Source organism: Panulirus ornatus, chromosome 22 (assembly GCF_036320965.1).
Source record: "Panulirus ornatus isolate Po-2019 chromosome 22, ASM3632096v1, whole genome shotgun sequence".
Taxonomy (NCBI): Eukaryota; Metazoa; Arthropoda; class Malacostraca; order Decapoda; family Palinuridae; genus Panulirus; species Panulirus ornatus.
Genome location: NC_092245.1, coordinates 19530438 through 19551457, shown reverse-complemented (window position 1 = coordinate 19551457; position 21020 = coordinate 19530438). Strand labels below are relative to the sequence as shown.

Sequence of the window (21020 nt, the reverse complement as noted above, 5' to 3'; positions counted from 1 at the left end):
CCCCATCCATTCCCGTGCGTGTGTGGGTGTTTAAGTATATACATATGTATGTGGGCGGGTTGGGCCATTCTTTCGTGTTTCCTTGCGCTACCTCGCAATTGCGGGAGACCAATTAAGTATAATAAATAAAAAATAACATACCCATTAATCCATATACTCTATTTTGCTGCCTTAGTTGAGGTGTATGCACCTTAGTAACTTTGGAACTAGGAAATGAATAGAGTAGAATTACAAAGGACGTGGTTAATGCAGACAGCATACATAAATTTAAATCGAGTCATACCTGAGTATGTTTGAGATGGGTTCCCACAAGCGTAACCCCCTTGATCTACATGGACCTTATTTAACACGGTGGTGGGGTTTGTGTGGAGCAGTGATGGCTTGAGCTATGGCAGTGGGGATTTTCCTTTCCCTTTAAAGGTCAAGCTTGAGCTCGCAGACGAACACATGTAGGCTATTTTCTCTCATACTTTTTATCACGACTGTATTATGTAGGTATGGTATGTCAAGTTCTCAAAAACATCACAAAGTTTATTTGGGAAAAGATTATCACTCATTTGTAACAGATTTATTCATCTTGGGACATAATGCAAGTTGAAACTGTGTTTCAAAGTAATGTCATGAATACAGAGAGGTCTAATCTTTTGAGAAGGTCCTCAGGTTAGAAACTAAAGCATATGCAATAAGTTTTAATATTACATGAAAATTGCAAAGCAAAATTTAGGCACAAGATTACAGTGACAATAACTGCCTTCTCAGTTCCTCACAAAGGGTTTTTGTGCTGTCAAAGAATAAAGAAATTCTTTGTTTAATGATGAAGCACAATTGTACAAAATGTTTATGCTCGTTACTACTTTCATCGTGAACCGAGAATTGCTGCATTCTAGGATTTGCAATGTCAAAATTTTAAAGGGGAAAGTAAAGCCTGATTAAGAGTAAAGACACAGTAAATGAAATTTCTTACAATACCATCATTGCATATTTCTACAATTAACAATATCAAATTTGATAACCTAAGTAAAAAAAAAAACATTAAAATATCATAAGTAAAAAGAAATGGATAGCAACTCATAAAATTAAGGTGGATCATGTAAGTATGAACATTCATAATTTCACTGTCAAATGTAAGTGCCAGAATGTCTAAAATGGGTTTGCCTATGATGAGAAAAATTTATTCATGCCACACATCAAAACCAGAGAAATCATGGGCCTATGCTTACAATATATACAAGACTCTTCGGTATATGAACTGCAGATCTTGAAAAAAAACCATATTAAAGCATTTTTCATCTAACGTACATGAAAAAATGTGAATCTATTACTAATGTGAAAAGCTAAAATGAACCAGTTATTTTTTACCATATATAGTATAAGACAGGAAGACTATTTATCTCTACTCAATTATCATGGGACACTCATATTTTACAAGTTTTTCAGACAACTTCAAGAAATATCAATGGCACAGCCAGGTATTTTGTTTTTACTGTTAGATCACTATAAACATCATGAAATAATTTCTAAAAAAGCAGGCCCATACCTAGGGGAGTACAAAAGAGGAACTGTCCTCCAAAAGGCATGTTAAGGACCATATCCTGCTTACTGGCACCCACTGTCCACATTACTCTCACTAAAACTTTGTCTGGATTGATGGTATATAAAGGTCCATGACACAAAGCCTGAAGATGGGGCTGGAAGTGTTGAAGTTAGCAACCCAAATTAAGGTTCAGTAAGGTTATGCGTCAGGGTCAAGTGGGGTAAACAGGAGTGTGGTGGGGTGTACATTCAGTACTTGCCATGGGTCTGTTTACTTTATGTGATGAAGATAGTACTCACAGTGGTTACATGACAAAGGACACCTCACCTTGACCAGATCCTGGATACAACACTGACAATAATGCATAGGCAACAGATTATTGAACATGTTCCAAATTCAGTAAACAAAAGTAAGCGTTATAAAGTTTAAAGGGGGAAGACTTGACAGTTTGATTGAACTGAGTTTGAAGAGAGAACCTGAAGGAAGTACAGTATTGTGTTTCAGATGCCTTGAAGTGATCATGGAAGCTTAAGTTAGCCAGAGGGTAGATGTGGAGGCTTTGGCTGTGAAGGCAAAAATGGTACTGTAGTCCCAACAGTGCTGTAAGGATGCAAGGCACAAGCCCTAGATCAAAAAGTATGGAAGAGCATGAATGCATTGAAAATGAAATGCATAAGTATAATACATATTGAGGGGACTGATTGAAAAGGATACAGAGAGAAGTGTGGTATTAAGAACAGTATGGATGAGAAAGCTGAAGTGGGTATGCTAAAATATAATGGACAAGTGAGGAGAAGCCAACTAAAAGTATACATGCCAGAAAAGAAGGGGACAAGGTGAAAAGGATGACTGAATTGGAGATGGAAGGATGCTTCGAGAGGTTGGGGCCAGAACATTCAGGGCATGAGACAGAGTGGAATAGGGTGATGTGGTGTCAATGGGTTAAGCCAGAACTAATGCTGCAGATGGATGGAAACCACAGAAAATTCTGTGGGGCTTAGCCGTGGATAGGAGGCTCTGGTTTTGGTGCAATATACAAGAAAGCCTGAGAATGGATGTGTGGAAATGGGTAATTTTTTCATCTGTTCCTGGCACTACCTCAACATACAGAAAATGGGAAACATATCTAAAAAACTAAGGAATTTGATTACTACAGCTTTGTTAGTTTTTATATCCTTCATGAATAAGATTTGGCTGTCCATTCTAGTTTTACTCATTGTCATCACTAGTAAAACCTGTAGACTAAAGTCATACTAAAACAGTTTAAATATGCCCTTGGAAATACAATATTTTGCTGTTTTCACAAACCAGCTGATGGCAATGGCATATATAACTGTGTAATGAAACACTCATCTCTTCCTCTAAAACCACCTAATCATGAGTGCCCAAACACAACAATCTTTAAAATACCCCAAAATAATAAGTAAAATGTTTTCCTGTCATATACAATGTATGGTGAAAGCATTTTGCATTGTTTCCACTACAGCAAAAATGGTAAAAAACAGAATGCTTCCTATTGTATTCCCAGCGGTTTCATTCAAAGCATCAGCATATAAACAGGATCATGAAGATGCTTCACAATATACAATACAATGGCTCACATGAGTTTCACTGACTTGAAGTTATCCTTGGTCAAAAAGTAAACACTGACTAGTTATTTCAAAATCATAGATATCATTTACATCACTTGGCATGGGAGTGAATCGGAGAATAATACCAAGATCATTCACTCCTTGATGACTTATGGCTTGCAATTACTGCTATTGAACAGGGAAGCACAATCCCCTCCAGATGTCATTTATGCAAGTTGGTGATTTACCCTATCCTCTACTTGTTCAGACAGATGTACATACCCTGATCCATTCTGATTTACATCAGATAACAAGGCTGGGAGAAAAACCTAAGGTAACAAATAAAATTTACAGAATATGCTATTATTCAAAATTCATCTCTCTTGCCAAATCCCTTCCCCTTCCTCTTCCTCTTCCCTTTGACTTATCTTCTGCAGCTGCCTTTTGTGCTCGACGCCTCTTCACATCCCAATTGTAAATGCGAGCCATTGTCACTTCTGTTGTGGTGATTTGGTTTCTGTGAGAAGGAAAGATAATTAACATCCAATAAAGAATGGATGAGAGTGGATGGTACTGCAGATAAATTTCTTGAGACAATTGTTGAGTGTGTTGCTGACTGAGTAGTTTGGATTTTCATTGTATGTAAGGATCATGGTGAGGCTTCAAAGCATCTTTCACTCCATCCTTCCACCTCTTCCTTGGTTTCACCCATTCCCTTGTTCCTCCCACTTCTGACACATTTACCCTCTTAAACATCCTTTCCATATATGCAAAATATTTCAGCACACCCTCTTCATCTCTCTCATTCATATTCCACTTACCTCAGTCTTACCCTATCATTCCTTATTCAATCACCCATCCTCAAACCACATAATATCCTCAAACGTTTTTAATTTCCAAAACATTCACCATATTTAAATTTTTTTCTTAAGCCCATGCTTTGCATCCATATAGCAATGACAGAACCTAACATACCCATATTTGCCCCTAACGACAGGGACTAACCTTTTCATACATTTCTCAAAGCCCCCAAGACACGGACCATGGCTCACTTCAGTCCCTCATGGCACCATCTGCTGCTAATTCTATTCCTAGGTATCTAAAGCACTCCACTTCCTCCAAGTTTTCTCCATTCGAATTAATACTCCAAATCACTTGTTTTTTTTTAATGCTACCAAGTAGCCTAGCTTTTATTCACTTTTACTCTCAACTTTCTCCTATCACACACATCCTAAATTCAGAAACCAGCTTTTGCTGTTTCTCACTTGAATCTGCCACCAGCACTATATATATCATCAGCAAACAACCGACTAACCTCCCAGGCAACCCCCACCTCCAGCAGACTAAATACCTGCTCCTCTCTCAAAGACCCTTGCATTCACCTATCTCATCATCCCATTCATAACCATAGAGTCATGGTGACACCACACACTCTTGCCACAGATCCAGTTTCACCTGCAACCACTCCTCCTCCTCTTTACCTACTTGCACACATGCCTTACTCTATAAAATCTCCTCATTGCTTCTAATAGCTTTTTTCCACCATCATTGTTCCTTCCCAAGCTGATGCTCTGTGCATGCCACCATCCTCACAATCACAACTGTTCCATACAACTTATCACATATACTCAACAAACATATATCTCTTTAACCTGAACACTCACCTTTATCCCCCTAGCCTCTATACAATGGCACTACATAGGCATTCCACCAATCCTCAGGCACCTTACTTGATCCATACACATGCTGAAAATCCAGGTAACCAATCGTAGCAAAATCACTTCCTTTAGAATTTCACCTGCAATACCAGACACTCCAGCCACTAGGCTTTCACCACCTCTTCTCTTTTCACCAAACCACAAGCCATGTCCCTCCATGCCTTAATAAAAGGGTACTATACATGCACTCTACCAGCCCTCAAGACACCTTGCCTTGGGCCATACATATAGTGAAAAACCTGACTAATTAATCAACAGACTATTACCTCCGTGTGACATTGAACTGCAATCTCATCCATTCCTTTCACTTTGTCATATTTCTTCTTACACAGGTTTTTACCAACTCCTCCCTTCTGGTTTTTATAGTATTTCTATGATTCACATGGAAACCTGTAAAAATAACAAATCAAGCAATGTCCCAAGTACTTCAGAATATTTATGCTATACCTGAATCATAATTCCTGGCTTTCTTCTACTGTTAATAATTACAGAATAAAATTGTCTCTATCTTTGATGCCTGTTCTTACTTAGCTCCTCAAGGAGGTGACCATGGCAACAGAACTCCATGGATGCTTCGCCTTTAGTGCCTTATCCCTAACGAGCAACTGGCAGAGGGCAACTCTAGCGCAGTATTTGCAGAGGCTCCTGTCTATTGCATGATGTACTATAATAAAACTTACCGCAAGAAATCAAGATCATGATCTACTTGTGTTAGATTCTTTGTGGCATTGCCCAGGTTCTTAGACAAAAGACCTTCAGCATCCTCCAAGCCATACTCCAACATCACATTGGCCTGTGAAGAGCAATCAAGTTTAAATTACATGGTCCATTATTATCTGCAGCAGACTACCCAAATATAAAATCTTTGTGGGTCTCTAAATCAACAATTTTAAAGCAACAAAAGATTTTAAAACATTCTCAAATTATCATCTACATGTCTATCTACCTATACCTCTGATGTCTGGAAATCACTCAAGGGGGTGGCCATGGCACTGGTTTCTATAACTAGTGAACTCCAGCACCACTTCTTAGCCTGTAGGGCCTCACCCTTTACAGGCTACTGACAGAGGGCAAGTCTAGCACAGTGTTTGCAGAGGCTCTTACCTAAAGTTCCTACTGACTACTTTTACCTAAAGCTCATGCCCAATGTTCCTAGATACTATTTCTACCTAATGCTCTTGCCTAATGTTCCTTGCTACTATTTCTACCTAATGCTCCTACCTACTTCTTCAGTCTATTACTCCTACCACTTTGCCAAAAGGCAGGGCTAGCACACACTGCTAACCATAGGAAAATCTAGTTATGAAGAATGACGTGTGAGTTACGTGCTGTCTAGTGTTACGTATGAGAGGTTGAGATTGTACATTTGTAGTCAGAATGCCAGCAGTCCACATGTGGGTGAAGCAGAAAGAAAAGACAACTATATGGGTCAGAGGAGTGCAACTTAACAACCACTAAAGTGCAGGCTCACTATCAGTGGTCACTAACCCCCCTGATACCCAGGCAGGTAGTACTGGTCATATTCCTCCCTGGTCACTGGCTGCCTACCAACTACTACTGTCTTTAATTCCAATCCACTCTACATGAGGTTAATACAGTATTTGCAACATCTCAGTTAATTAATAAATCCTCTACCATGAGCCAGTTTCTTTCTTTTTTTCTTTTTTGGTTAAAGGAAAAAATGTGGCAGATCATACTTGTTGGCAAAGGATGAGCAGGTACAGAGTTCCAAACCTTAGAGGTGTAGGGAAAAAAGCAATAATCAAGATGGGCCACCCATTGGCTAATAATCATGTGACACAACAGCTTGCTAAGCATTGCATGGTCTAACTAGCAGTGGGGTCACACAAGCAGCCAGCTCTCAAGAGCAAAAACAAAAGTATTTATCTATTTATTTATAATACTTTTGTCGCTGTCTCCCACATTAGTGAGGTAGCGCAAGGAAAGAGACTAAAGAATGGCCTAACTCACCCACATACACATGTATAACATACACGTCCACACGCACATATATATACCTATACATTTGAACATATACATATATATACATACACAGGCATATACATATGTACATAATTCATACTTGCTTCCTTTATTCATTCCCGTCGCCACCCCACCACACATGAAATGACAACCCTCTCCCCCCAAATGCGTGCGAGATAGCGCTAGGAAAAGACAACAAAGGCCCCATTCGTTCATACTCAGTCTCTAGCTGTCATGTATAATGCACTGAAACCACAGCTCCCTTTCCACATCCAGGCCCCACAAAACTTTCCATGGTTTACCCCAGATGCTTCACATGCCCTGTGCCCTGGTTCAATCCACTGCCAGCACATAGACCCTAGTATACCACATCATTCCAATTCACTCTATTCCTTGCACGCCTTTCACCCTCCTGCATATTCAGGCCCCGATCACTCAAAATCTTTTTCACTCCATCGTTCCACCTCCAATTTGGTCTCCCACTTCATGTTCCCTCCACCTCTGACACATATATCCTCTTCATCAATCTTTCCTCACTCATTCTCTCCATGTGACCAAACCATTTCAAAACACCCTCTTCTGCTCTCTTAACCACACTCTTTTTATTACCACACATCTCTCTTACCCTATTATTACTTACTCGATCAAACCACCTCACACCACATATTGTCCTCAAACATCTCATTTCCAACATATCCACCCTCCTCCGCACAACTCTATCTATAGCCCACGCCTCACAACCATATAACATTGTTGGAATCACTATTCCTTCAAATATTCCCATTTTTGCTTTCTGAGATAATTTTCTCGCCTTCCACACATTTTTCAACGCTCCCAGAACTTTCACCCCCTCCCCCATGCTGTGGCTCACTTCTGCTTCCAAGGTTCCATCCGCAGCCAAATCCACTCCTAGATATCTAAAACACTTCACTTCCTCCAGTTTTTCTCCATTCAAACTTACCTCCCAACTGACTTGTCCCTCAACCTACTGTACCTAATAACCTTGCTCTTATTCACATTTACTCTCAGCTTTCTTCTTTCACACACTTTACCAAACTCAGTCACCAGCTTCTGCAGTTTCTCACCCGAATCAGCCACCAGTGCTGTATCATCAGCAAACAACAACTGACTCACTTCCCAAGCCCTCTCATCCACAACATACTGCATACTTGCCCCCTCTCCAAAACTCTTGCATTCATCTTCCTAAAAACGAAAGTAATACCTATAAAAAGGGAAGGTGAACCAATGCTGTGGCATAGGTCAAGGGGGTCAAGTTTCGATGAAGGACGAAGGCACGCAAGTATGAATATGTTCAGGAGTATAAATGCATATGTCTATGTATGTGTATGTATTTATTATACTTTGTCGCTGTCTCCTGCATTAGCGAGGAAGCGCAAGGAAACAGACAAAAGAATGGCCCAACCCACCCACATACACATCCACACACGCACATATACATACCTATACATCTCAACGAATACATATATATACACACACAGACATATACATATATACACATGTACATAATTCATACTGTCTGCCCTTATTCATTCCCGTCGCCACCCTGCCAACCATGAAATAACCCCCCCCCCCTGCATGTGCACAGGGAAGCGCTAAGAAAAGACAACAAAGGCCACATTCTTTCACACTCGGTCTCTAGCTGTCATGTATAATGCACCAAAACCACAGCTCCATTTCCACATCCAGGCCCCACAGAACTTTCCATGGTTTACCCCAGATGCTTCACATGCCCTGGTTCAATCCATTGACAGCACATTGACCCCGGTATACCACATCGTTCCAATTCACTCTATTCCTTGCACACCTTTCACCCTCCTGCATACTTAGGCCCAAATCACTCAGATTCTTTTTCACTCCATCTTTCCACCTCCAATTTAGTCTCCCACTTCTCGTTCCCTCTAACTCTGACAAATATATCCTCTTTGTCAATCTTTCCTCACTCATTCTCTCCATGTGACCAAACCATTTCAAAACACCCTCTACTGCTCTCTCAACCACACTTTTTTTATCACCACACATCTCTCTTACCCTTTCATTACTTAATCAAACCACCTAACACCACATATTGTCCTCAAACATCTCATTTCCAGCACATCCACCCTCCCCCGCACAACTCTATCTATAGCCCACGCCTCGCAACCATATATCATTGTTGGAACCACTATTCCTTCAAACATACCCATTTTTGCTTTCCAAGACAACATTCTCGATTTCCACAGATTCTTCAACACTCCCAGAAATTTCGCCCTCTTGCCCACTTCTGCTTCCATGGTTCCTTCTGCTGCCAAATCCACTCCCAGATACCTAAAACACTTCACTTCCTCCAGTTTTTCTCCATTCAAACTTACCTCCCAATTGACTTGTCCCTCAACCCTACTGTACCTAATAACCTTGCTCTTATTCACATTTACTCTCAGCTTTCTTCTTTCACACACTTTACCAGACTCTGTCACCAGCTTCTGCAGTTTCTCACCCGAATCAGCCACCAGTACTGTATCACCAGCGAACAACTGACTCACTTCCCAAGCTCTCTCATCCACAACAAACTGCATACTTGCCCCTCTTTCCAAAACTCTTGCATTCACCTCCCTAACAACCCCATCCATAAACAAATTAAAAAACCATGGAGATATCACGCACCCCTGCCGCAAACCTACATTCACTGAGAACCAATCACTTTCCTCTCTTCCTACACGTACACATGCCTTACATTCTCGATTAAAACTTTTCACTGCTTCTAACAACTTGCCTCCCACACCATATATTCTTAATACCTTCCATAGAGCATCTCTATCAACTCATCATATGCCTTCTCCAGATCCATAAATTCTGCATACAAACCCATTTGCTTTTCTAAGTATATCTCACATACATTCTTCAAAGCAAACACCTGATCCACATATCCTCTACCACTTCTGAAACCACACTGCTCTTCCCCAATCTGATGCTCTGTACATGCCTTAACCCTCTCAATCAATACCCTCTCATATAACTTACCAGGAATACTCAACAAACTTATACCTCTGTAATTTGAGCACTCACTTTTATCCCCTTTGCCTTTGTACAATGGCACTATGCAAGCATTCTGCCAATCCTCAGGCACCTCACCATGAGTCATACATACATTAAATAATCTTACCAACTGGTCAACAATACAGTCATCCCCTTTTTTAATAAATTCCATTGCAATACCATCCAAACCCGCTGCCTTGCCGGCTTTCATCTTCCGCAAAGCTTTTACTACCTCTTCTCTGTTTACCAAGTCATTCTCCCTAAACCTCTCACTTTGCACACCACCTTGACCAAAACACCCTATATCTGCCACTCTATCATCAAACACATTCAACAAACCTTCAAAATACTCACTCCATCTCCTCATATCACCACTACTTGTTATCACCTCCCCATTAGCCCCCTTCACTGATGTTCCCATTTGTTCCCTTATCTTACGCACTTTATTTACCTCCTTCCAAAACATCTTTTTATTCTCCCTGAAATTTAATGATACTCGCTCACCCCAACTCTCATTTGCCCTCTTTTTCACCTCTTGCACCTTTCTCTTGACCTCCTGCCTCTTTCTTTTATACACCTCCCACTCATTTGCATTATTTCCCTGCAAAAATCGTCCAAATGCCTCTCTCTTCTCTTTCACTAATAATCTTCTTTATCCCACCACTCACTACCCTTTCTAATCTGCCCACCTCCCACGCTTCTCACGTCACAAGCATCTTTTGCACAAGCCATCACTGCTTCCCTAAATACATCCCATTCCTCCCCGACTCCCCTTACGTCCTTTGTTCTCACCTTTTTCCATTCTGTACTCAGTCTCTCCTGGTACTTCCTCACACAAGTCTCCTACCCAAGCTCACTTACTCTCACTACTCTCTTCACACCAACATTCTCTCTTCTTTTCTGAAAACCTCTACAAATCTTCACTTTCGCCTCCACAATATAATGATCAGACATCCCTCAAGTTGCATCTCTCAGCACATTAACATCCAAAAGTCTCTCTTTCGCGTGCCTATCAATTAACACGTAATCCAATAACACTCTTTGGCCATCTCTCCTACTTACATACGTATACTTATGTATATCTCTCTTTTTAAACCAGGTATTCCCAATCACCAGTCCTTTTTCAGCACATAAATCTACAAGCTCTTTACCACTTTCATTATAACACTGAACACCCCATGTACACCAATTATTCCCTCAACTGCCACATTACTCACCTTTGCATTCAAATCACTCATCACTATATGTATATGTTGATATGTATATGTATGTATATGGGCATTTATGTATATATGTGTATATGAGTGGATGGGCCATTCTTTGTGTTTCCTGATACTACCTAGCTGATGCAGGAAACAGTGATTAAGTTTGATAAATATTTATATTTATTTATTTTGCTTTGTCGCTGTCTCCCGCGTTAGCGAGGTAGCGCAAGGAAACAGACGAAAGAATGGCCCAACCCACCCACATACACAAGTATATACATACATGTCCACACACGCAAATATACATACCTATACATCTCAATGTATACATATATATACACACACAGACATATACATATATACACATGTACATAATTCATACTGTCTTTCTTTATTTATTCCCATCACCACCTCGCCACACATGGAATAACATCCCCCTCCCCTCTCATGTGTGCGAGGTAGTGCTAGAAAAAGACAACAAAGGCCCCATTCATTCACACTCAGTCTCTGCCATGTAATAATGCACCGAAACCACAGCTCCATTTCCACATCCAGGCCCCACAGAACTTTCCATGGTTTACCCCAGACGCTTCACATGCCCTGGTTCAATCCATTGATAGCAAGTCAACCCCGGTATACCACATCGTTCCAATTCATTCTATTCCTTGCACGCCTTTCACCCTCCTGCATGTTCAGGCCCCGATCACTCAAAATCTTTTTCACTCCATCTTTCCACCTCCAATTTGGTCTCGCACTTCTGCTCGTTCCCTCCACCTCTGACACATATATCCTCTTGGTCAATCTTTCCTCACTCATTCTCTCCACGTGCCCAAACCATTTCAAAACACCCTCTTCTGCTCTCTCAACCACACTCTTTTTATTTCCACACATCTCTCTTACCCTTACATTACTTACTTGATCAAACCACCTCACACCACATATTGTCCTCAAACATCTCATTTCCAGCACATCCACCCTCCTGCACACAACTCTATCCATAGCCCACGCCTCGCAACCATACAACATTGTTGGAACCACTATTCCTTCAAATATTCCCATTTTTGCTTTCCGAAATAATGTTCTCGACTTCCACACATTCCTCAAGGGTCCCAGAATTTTCGCCCCCTCCCCCACCTTATGATTCACTTCCGCTTCCATGGTTCCATCCACTGCCAGATCCACTCCCAGATATCTAAAACACTTTACTTCCTCCAGTTTTTCTCCATTCAAACTTACCTCCCAATTGACTTGACCCTCAACCCTACTGTACCTAATAACCTTGCTCTTATTCACATTTACTCTCAACTTTCTTCTTTCACACACTTTACCAAACTCAGTCACCAGCTTCTGCAGTTTCTCACGAATCAGCCACCAGTGCTGTATCATCAGCGAACAACAACTGACTCACTTCCCAAGCTCTCTCATCCACAACAGACTGCATACTTGCCCCTCTTTCCAAAACTCTTACATTCACCTCCCTAACAACCCCATCCATAAACAAATTAAACAACCATGGAGACATCACACACCCCTGCTGCAAACCTATATTCACTGAGAACCAATCACTTTCCTCTCTTCCTACACGTACACATGCCTTACATCCTCGATAAAAACTTTTCACTGCTTCTAACAACTTGCCTCCCACACCATATATTCTTAATACCTTCCACAGAGCATCTCTATCAACTCTATCATATGTCTTCTCCAGATCCATAAATGCTACATACAAATCAATTTGTTTTTCTAAGTATTTCTCACATACATTCTTCAAAGCAAACACCTGATCCACACATCCAATACCACTTCTGAAACCACACTGCTGTTCCCCAATCTGATGCTCTGTACATGCCTTCACCCTCTCAATCGATTTTTTTTTTCAAACTTCGCCATTTCCCACGTTAGCGAGGTAGCGTTAAGAACCGAGAACTGGGCATTTGAGGGAATATCCTCACCTGGTCCCTTACTCTGTTCCTTCTTTTTTTGAAAAAAAAAAAAAAAAAAAAAAATCGATACCCTCCCATATAATTTACCAGGAATACTCAACAAACTTATACCTCTGTAATTTGAGCACTCACTCTTATCCCCTTTGCCTTTGTACAATGGCACTATGCAAGCATTCCGCCAATCCTCAGGCACCTCACCATGAATCATACATACATTAAATAACCTTACCAACCAGTCAACAATACAGTCACCCCCTTTTTTAATAAATTCCACTGCAATACCATCCAAACCTGCTGCCTTGCCGGCTTTCATCTTCCACAAAGCTTTTACTACCTCTTCTCTGTTTACCAAAACATTTTCCGTAACCCTCTCACTTTGCACACCACCTCGACCAAAACACCCTATATCTGCCACTCTATCATCACACATTCAACAAAGCTTCAAAATACTCACTCCATCTCCTTCTCACATCACAACTACTTGTTATCACCTCCCCATTAGCCCCCTTCACTGAAGTTCCCATTTGTTCCCTTGTCTTACGCACTTCATTTACCTCCTTCCAAAACATCTTTTTATTCTCCCTGAAATTTAATGATACTCTCTCACCCCAACTCTCATTTGCCCTCTTTTTCGCCTCTTGCACCTTTCTCTTGACCTCTGGCCTCTTTAATGAATAAAAAATAAATACATATTACCAGCTCCATACACTATAGCATGGTGTAGTAGTTAGCATTACTGACTATGAGTTAGCACAGGCCAACCAAGGATTGGATTTGCATGGGTTTGAATCCTTGGCATGGCAGTCAGCCTACACCCAACTCGTGTTCATCCTCTCATTATATAGGCTGGTCAGTATCTGGCTTACAATGTAGCGTGTATGAAGATACATACATACATAGGAGTAAAGACGTGGTACATACAAACAAGGTTAAGAGACAGGGCAACATGAGTGTAAAACCATTTCCCCATAACATACAAATGGGAATCACAAGTAGTCAACAAACTTGAACATAAAGACTTAAATGTATCTTGATGAGTATGAGGTAACTTAGAGGTGGCATGAGGAACGTTCTCTAGGATTGGAAAATACTGTGATGAAATTTTGCACGATGACTGCATCAACTTGGTGTTAGCATAGTACCATATTATTTCAGTATCAATCATGTCAGCAAAGATGACTATAAGAAAATTTGAGGTGATAGCTGTTACTGTCAGTTAAAAGTTGAAAAGTCACCTTTGTCATGGTACAAGATCATAAACACACATAGTGGTGGTCAGATACTGATGCAATGTGCTATTAATACAGGTGCAAGTAATTTTACTTATAACTGAAATATAAGTTTTGGAATATTCTGAATTACTGGAAAAATAAATCATACATTTGTAATTATATTAGTTTGTAACTTTCAGTAGTGACTAAGGTCCACAGCCCCAAGCATTACCAATTAACAGGGTCTTAATGTACTATCTTAATTGATTCTTTCATAACACAAGAGGTAGAGATTATTTTTGATAGTTCACTTATGGCATTACTAATACCTACGGCAGAGACCTGGTCAATGATTTACATTGATAGCAGCAGAAAACAAGGGGTTAAAATGAGAGCACTGAAAACATTAGTTGGAAATGCAAGGTTAATGAACTAGAAATGAGGGATTAAAGAAAATGGTGGAACAATCCAATATACACAAAGACAAAAGTAACACTGGTAAAAGAATAACTTACACCAAGCCACAGACAAACACGATCAGTTGGGGGGATGTTGGCTTTCATGTACACCTGATCTGAGAGAAGAAACCTTGTCTCAATGACTTCTGCTGTGTCCTTCCTCGTTTTCATTTCTTTCACAATTTGTAAAGAACTCTTGATGTCTGGAATCTGTGACTTCAACCTGTCAAAATAATTCCCAAACTTTTAGATTTGAAAGTACTTTACCTTCAAAATTTTTCAAAATTTGTATAAATCCAAAACTACACAACCAAACTGTGCCTTAAATCACACTATAAACTTCAGTAAACCTCCAGACTAACAGACATATAATGAAACGACTTTAACAGACCCCCTGGAATTTATCAGATTAAGTTTAGTCCAGTGAGGTTAGGACACAATGACTGAGTTTGGGATGTAATGGCATAACTCATTTCCCCTACTTCAGTCTGGTTGTGACAGCCTGTTGTGCATCACTTTTTCTTTATTTGGCTAACTTACTATGTACTCTCTGCACAAGCACATGTACCTCACTGATTTACAATGGTTTGATAGTGCAATAGAATAAACTCCCTGTTATTTTGTACCTTGCAACTTTGATGGTACTGGTTAAACAAATTTTCTGTATATATCATAATGGAGAGGATTAAAACTGACAGAAAATATGGAAAAATATCAAATGTATACACAACAGAATAAGAAAATTATCTATTCCTTTCCAACAGACCAATCTGGTCTGTTGGTTTCCACTTGCAGACTTCTTGCATTATGACAACAGCTGCTGCATCATAGTGCTTTATTGTAATTGTACTTTTCCATTCATTTGAAATACTGGTTGTACTTGACCTTTTGGCTTTGGAATCAATTTCTATCTACATTTTTGCGAAAGTGAATTCACCAGTAAAATACCAAAATTGTACTGATCCATTTTTACTTATTCTTTATCAATGCAAATCCAGTTTCCATATCTGACCTTACTATAATTTAAAAAGATCTGATAGCGAGAAAAAATTAAAGTATTTGGGGTCTACTGCCAAGAAAATGGCATAAATAAACTTCCTCAAGCATAACAGATTTCTGGTTCCTTACACTCACAATGATGAACCAATTGTAAAGGGCAAGAAAAAAAGAAAGAACCAGATTTAAAGGGCATTAAGCAACCTCATATTGTCAGCTAAAATACAATTGTAAAAAACAATACACCAACACATATTTATTATACTTGATCGCCATTTCCTGCATCAACAAGGTAGCGCCAGGAAACAGACGAACAGCCAACCCACTTATATTCACATTTTATTATCATTAAACTTTGTCACTGTCTCCCGCGTTAGCGAGGTAGTGCAAGGAAAAAGATGAAAGAATGGCCCAACCCACCCACATACACATGTATATACATAAACGCCCACACACACACACACACACATATATGTACCTCTACATTTCAATGTATACACACATATAAATACACAGACATATACATATATACACATGTACATATTCATACTTGTGCCTTCATCCATTCCCTGTGCCAACCTGCCACACATGAAATGGCACCCCCTTCCCCCTGCACATGCGCAAGGTAGCGCTAGGAAAAGACAAGAAAAAACCACATTCGTCACACTCAGTCTCTAGCTGTCCTGTGTAATGCACTGAAACCACAGCTCCCTTTCCACATCCAGGCCCAACAAAACTTTCCATGGTTTACCTCAAACGCTTCACATGCCTTGATTCAATCCACTGACAGCGCGTCGACCCCAGTACACCATGTCGTTCCAATTCACTCTATCCCTTGCACACCTCTCACCCTCCTGTATGTTCAGGCCCCCGATCGGTCAAAATCTTTCACTCAATCCTTCCACCTACAATTTGGTCTTCTGTTTCTTGTTCCCACCACCTCTTACATATATATCCTCTTTGTCAATCTTTCCTCACTCATTCTCTCCATATTCAACACACCCTCTTCAGCTCTCTTAACCACACTCTTTTTATTTCCACACATCTCTCTTACCCTTTCATTACTTACTTAATCAAACTACCTCACATTACATATTGTCCTCAAACATTTAATTTCCAACACATCCACCCTCCTGCATACAACCCTATCTATAGCCCATACCTTGCAACCATATGATGTTACTGGAACAACTATTCCTTCAAACATGCCCATTTTTGCTCTCCGAAATAATGTTCTCTCTTTCCACACATTCTTTATCACTTCCAGAACCTTTGCCCCCTCCCCAACCCTATGACACTTTCACTCCCATGGTTCCTTTCAGTCCAAAGTTTCCCTCCCAGATATCTGAAACACTTCACTTCCTCCAGTTTTTCTCTATTCAAACTCACATCCCATTTAACTTGTCCCTCAACCTTGCTGAACTTAATAATCTTCCTCTTTATTCACATTTACCCTCAACTTTCTCCTTTCACACACTTTTACAAAGTCAGTCACCAACTTCTTGCATATATCTAATCATCAATCAGATAAGTAAACACATAAAGACAATTACTGCAACATACTTTTTACGTCTAGCTTGTAGATGAACTTCCATAAATTTGTATTTGTTCAACTGCTCATCTAGCCGCTTGATAACATCTTGTGCATTTGCATTATCCTCTTTCTTCATAAAAGTGTCGACATCTTCCTGTAAATAAAATAAGTTTATTACGCATACTGAATTGTGTCAATATATGTAACTAAATACAATAATAATTAATCTAAACCACATATATGGAGTGCTCAAACAAAGAGCAGGTCACTTATGAAGATTTTACAAAGAAATCTTCAAAATAACCACTATCTTACTATTCTGAGATACTTACTACCATACTTAATAATTCACCAGTTTAGCTCTGCATTGCTAATACCTATGAATACTGAATGATATTGTTCTGCAATGCTAACAAAGTACTTAACAGATACAATAAAAGTTCAGGAGCATGATTTATGATAGTGAGCATTATATTTTCCTAAACAATATTCAAGATATGGTAATTTAGCCGACTATTCAGACTACTGTGACAAATGCTTTTTGCAGCCTAAACAGACAACAGTGACTGAAATGCTATCTTGCACCTAATCATGCAAAATAACTTCTGAATCACTTGTGCCAGCAAGTCAGCATCAGTGGAAGAACATAATCTTTTCCAACAAGATGGCAACAAAGGGTCAAGCACTATTTTGTTGATCAATTAACACCAGTTAGGTGAATGTTAATTCATTATTAAATGCATACATAAAGGATGTCTTCAGTTTTACCCAAACTACATTGGACGCATGATTTGCTGATGAGTTGGCAATATTTGCTTACAACCTAATCTAACCTAATCCTAGGCTAACATAGCCTAGCTGAACTTTATCTATGTAAACCTGGCATAATTCAGCCAACCAATCCAACTTGACCAACCTAGCCAAACATAACCTAGCTGAACTTAATCTACGTAAGCCTAGCATAACTGACCCGACCAAACTAAGATAACTTGACCAACCTAGTTCAATCAATTTTACGTAATCTACCCTAATACAAGTTAATTAACAAATACCTAAAATTACAAAATGCAAGATGGGTAGCATGATGCCGCACCAAGGAATGGAAGGTAAATGATCTTGTAGAAGCCATCGCTCCACAAAGTGTTAATTTCACGACGACCTAACTTGGTGGGAGGTAGCAGCATGTAACCTCATATAGCCTAATAATTTCCAGAAAAAACGAGTTTGGTGGCCCACCTGAAACTGCACCTCCAAAGATTAATCTCTGACACCCATGCCTGATGTTTGGTGGCGGCATGTCAAAAGCTACCGTTGTAATTGTGGATGACCTGACTATTTCCATAAGAGGCACCGCTCTTAAGGACTTATGCTCAGTCCAACAGCTTGTAGAGAGATCAGATGCCTGTCACATTTGACTTCTTCAGTGTCTCTTAAGTCCTTTGGGAATAGCTTCCCCTCCTAGACCTGACCTTACTGCCCTTTAAATACATGGGTATCATCCCAGGAAGGCAGTCAGACAGTTAGGACTCACCACTATACAACAAGTGTCCCACTCAGGTACCAGAAGTCTTGGCGACATGACTCCAGATGCAAGCTACCCTAAAGGCATCTCCTCCATCAATAGATGTCCCAACGTGACTCATGACAATTCATCTTCCTCGCAGGTTTCATTGTGTTGCCTCATCTCAAACATCCACCTTTGGCAGGACTCACATAGGGCATTGCCTCTGCCCATCACAAGCAGCAGGTGTAACAAGGGTCCTATAGCCATGCCCAGGGGGACTCACAAACCATCAGCTGCCACACAAATGAGGAAGGGCCTCTGAGAGGGGGATGCAGAGGGTACATTGTGCCTGGGCCTTGGAATTTCCTGGGATCTTAGAAAATGCAGAAAAATCAACAGAACGTGCCATTCCACCCCTCTCTCATCTTCCATACCCTTTTTGGCCTTACAGCTAATGGCATAAAACCATAGTGCATAAAAACAGGATGAGTAATGGAGAAGGGAAGATGGCCCGAATAAAACTTTGTACCCTATGATAAAATTCCTCTCAGGGGCCTTGACCCCAAGTGTTATGACAGATGCCTCACACCTCCTATAGGAGCTCTACGTAGCCTTGTCAGCCACGCACTTCTACGTGTTCTTGTTTTATCTGGCATCCTTACCAGCATTACGTGACCCTTGCCAAGCCAGTCCCGTACTACTCAACCTATATTACTTTATCTTTTCTTCGCCATAATCCTGTACCTCCAGTAACTCATTGTTCTTATGCTATCTACCTTTATGGACCATTACCAATAGCGCATTGTTGTTTTTGTTCATTGAAATTCTATGCCCCTCTCTCAGTTATACCACCCCAACAACTAAACTAAGAACACCCACTAAACCCTGAACAAATATTGCCAACTCTTCCAAAAATAATACAGTATCCAACTCACCTTCTCTTTGAAAGATGAAACCGTCAGTGCATGTACCAGTCGACAAAGAACAAAAGACCAACCAGTATTGGCCAGTCAGCAATATCACAACTGATCAACTTGTATCGACTAGACAGCAAGATTAAAACTAACCAACCGGTGCCAACTAGACAACAATAAAACATTTGAATATCTGATGCCGACAAGTCGACATCAATGACTCAATTACTATTCTGCCGACCCGCCCAAACAAAAGCGTTTGTTCCACAGGTTACTAAAACAGAATATCAGGCTATTTTGCCGACTAATAGGTATCATGGCTACTTGGTGTTTAACAGCGGTAAAGGTGAGGGTAATCAATGTAACACTAATACATTGTAAGACATCAAAAGAACCTAAAGAAATTTCACCCACCAGCCGATAAGTTATACACACCAATTCTTTAATTAGTCTGCTGCGGAGGGAAACATATATATATATATATATATATATATATATATATATATATATATATATATATATATATATATATATATATATATAAATATTAGATCCTCAGAACAATAATTCAAACAACCTCAGTTGGCATTTGAGTTACTCTTCCGTAATTATAATAATGTATCATCTGCACAAAAGTCAGAAAACGACTGGCTTTAATTCTATTTGGCTTGACAAGTCTCGCCAAATAACTTCTAAGACATGAGTCACAACAGATGGGATGTTTTCTTCTTGTATATGTCATGTTCCGTGGGCCACCCCAAAAGTAAATGAATATTGTCCTTCCTTACAACTGTAGATACTGCAGTGATATACTTACTACAAATTGGGCCTCTGGTATACCCATATAACTTTTGGATTCATCTAAAGGTTTATCGCTATCACCAGCCATGATGTTTACACCTTACTTGAGTGTTCCAATAATGAACATATATTGAGTACATTATGATTTTTGTAAATCCTACGCTCCAAGTTTATAAAACATATACTGTTTTTGTATCAGATGTTAGTCAAGACTATATTTTTCCAAGGAAAGGATGATTTTAGTGTCATAAATACATTTTTAAAAGACTATAACCTACGTTCTTCCAAATTCGGCATTTTACTGCAACACTAGCGAATTTTTGAGGAGCGTTGGGCCATGTGCTTTATGATGAATATCTTTTAAAAGTAACTCTCCCCCAGTTGTATAGTAGTAATGTCTTCTGTTGATGCAACAATACATTTAAGTAGAAGGAATTTAAACTATTTCGAATAATCATACTCGTTTGAGGAAAAGCAAAATGCAGAATTTCGATTATGACATTTCAAATTGGGTCAGGTTATGCATTATAATCAGTGATGGGGGTTGTAATCGTTGCAATATCTAACCAGGGGAATTTCATTACAAAAAAATATGAGGTTTTATCATTATGTTAT

At 39.7% G+C, this 21020-nt stretch overlaps 1 protein-coding gene across 1 annotated transcript; it reads right to left on the bottom strand.

Moving 5' to 3' along the window:
• Positions 1 to 553: 553 nt before the first annotated feature.
• On the bottom strand, positions 554 to 20527 carry LOC139756612 (prefoldin subunit 3-like). The gene is made up of 5 exons (XM_071676263.1): positions 20422 to 20527; positions 17216 to 17340; positions 14714 to 14879; positions 5504 to 5616; positions 554 to 3622 (listed from the first exon to the last, which is right to left on the bottom strand). The coding sequence occupies exons 1-5, from the start codon at positions 20491 to 20493 to the stop codon at positions 3469 to 3471; spliced, it is 630 nt and encodes a 209-aa protein (XP_071532364.1). The 5' UTR covers positions 20494 to 20527; the 3' UTR covers positions 554 to 3468.
• Between the last annotated feature and the right edge of the window lie 493 nt (positions 20528 to 21020).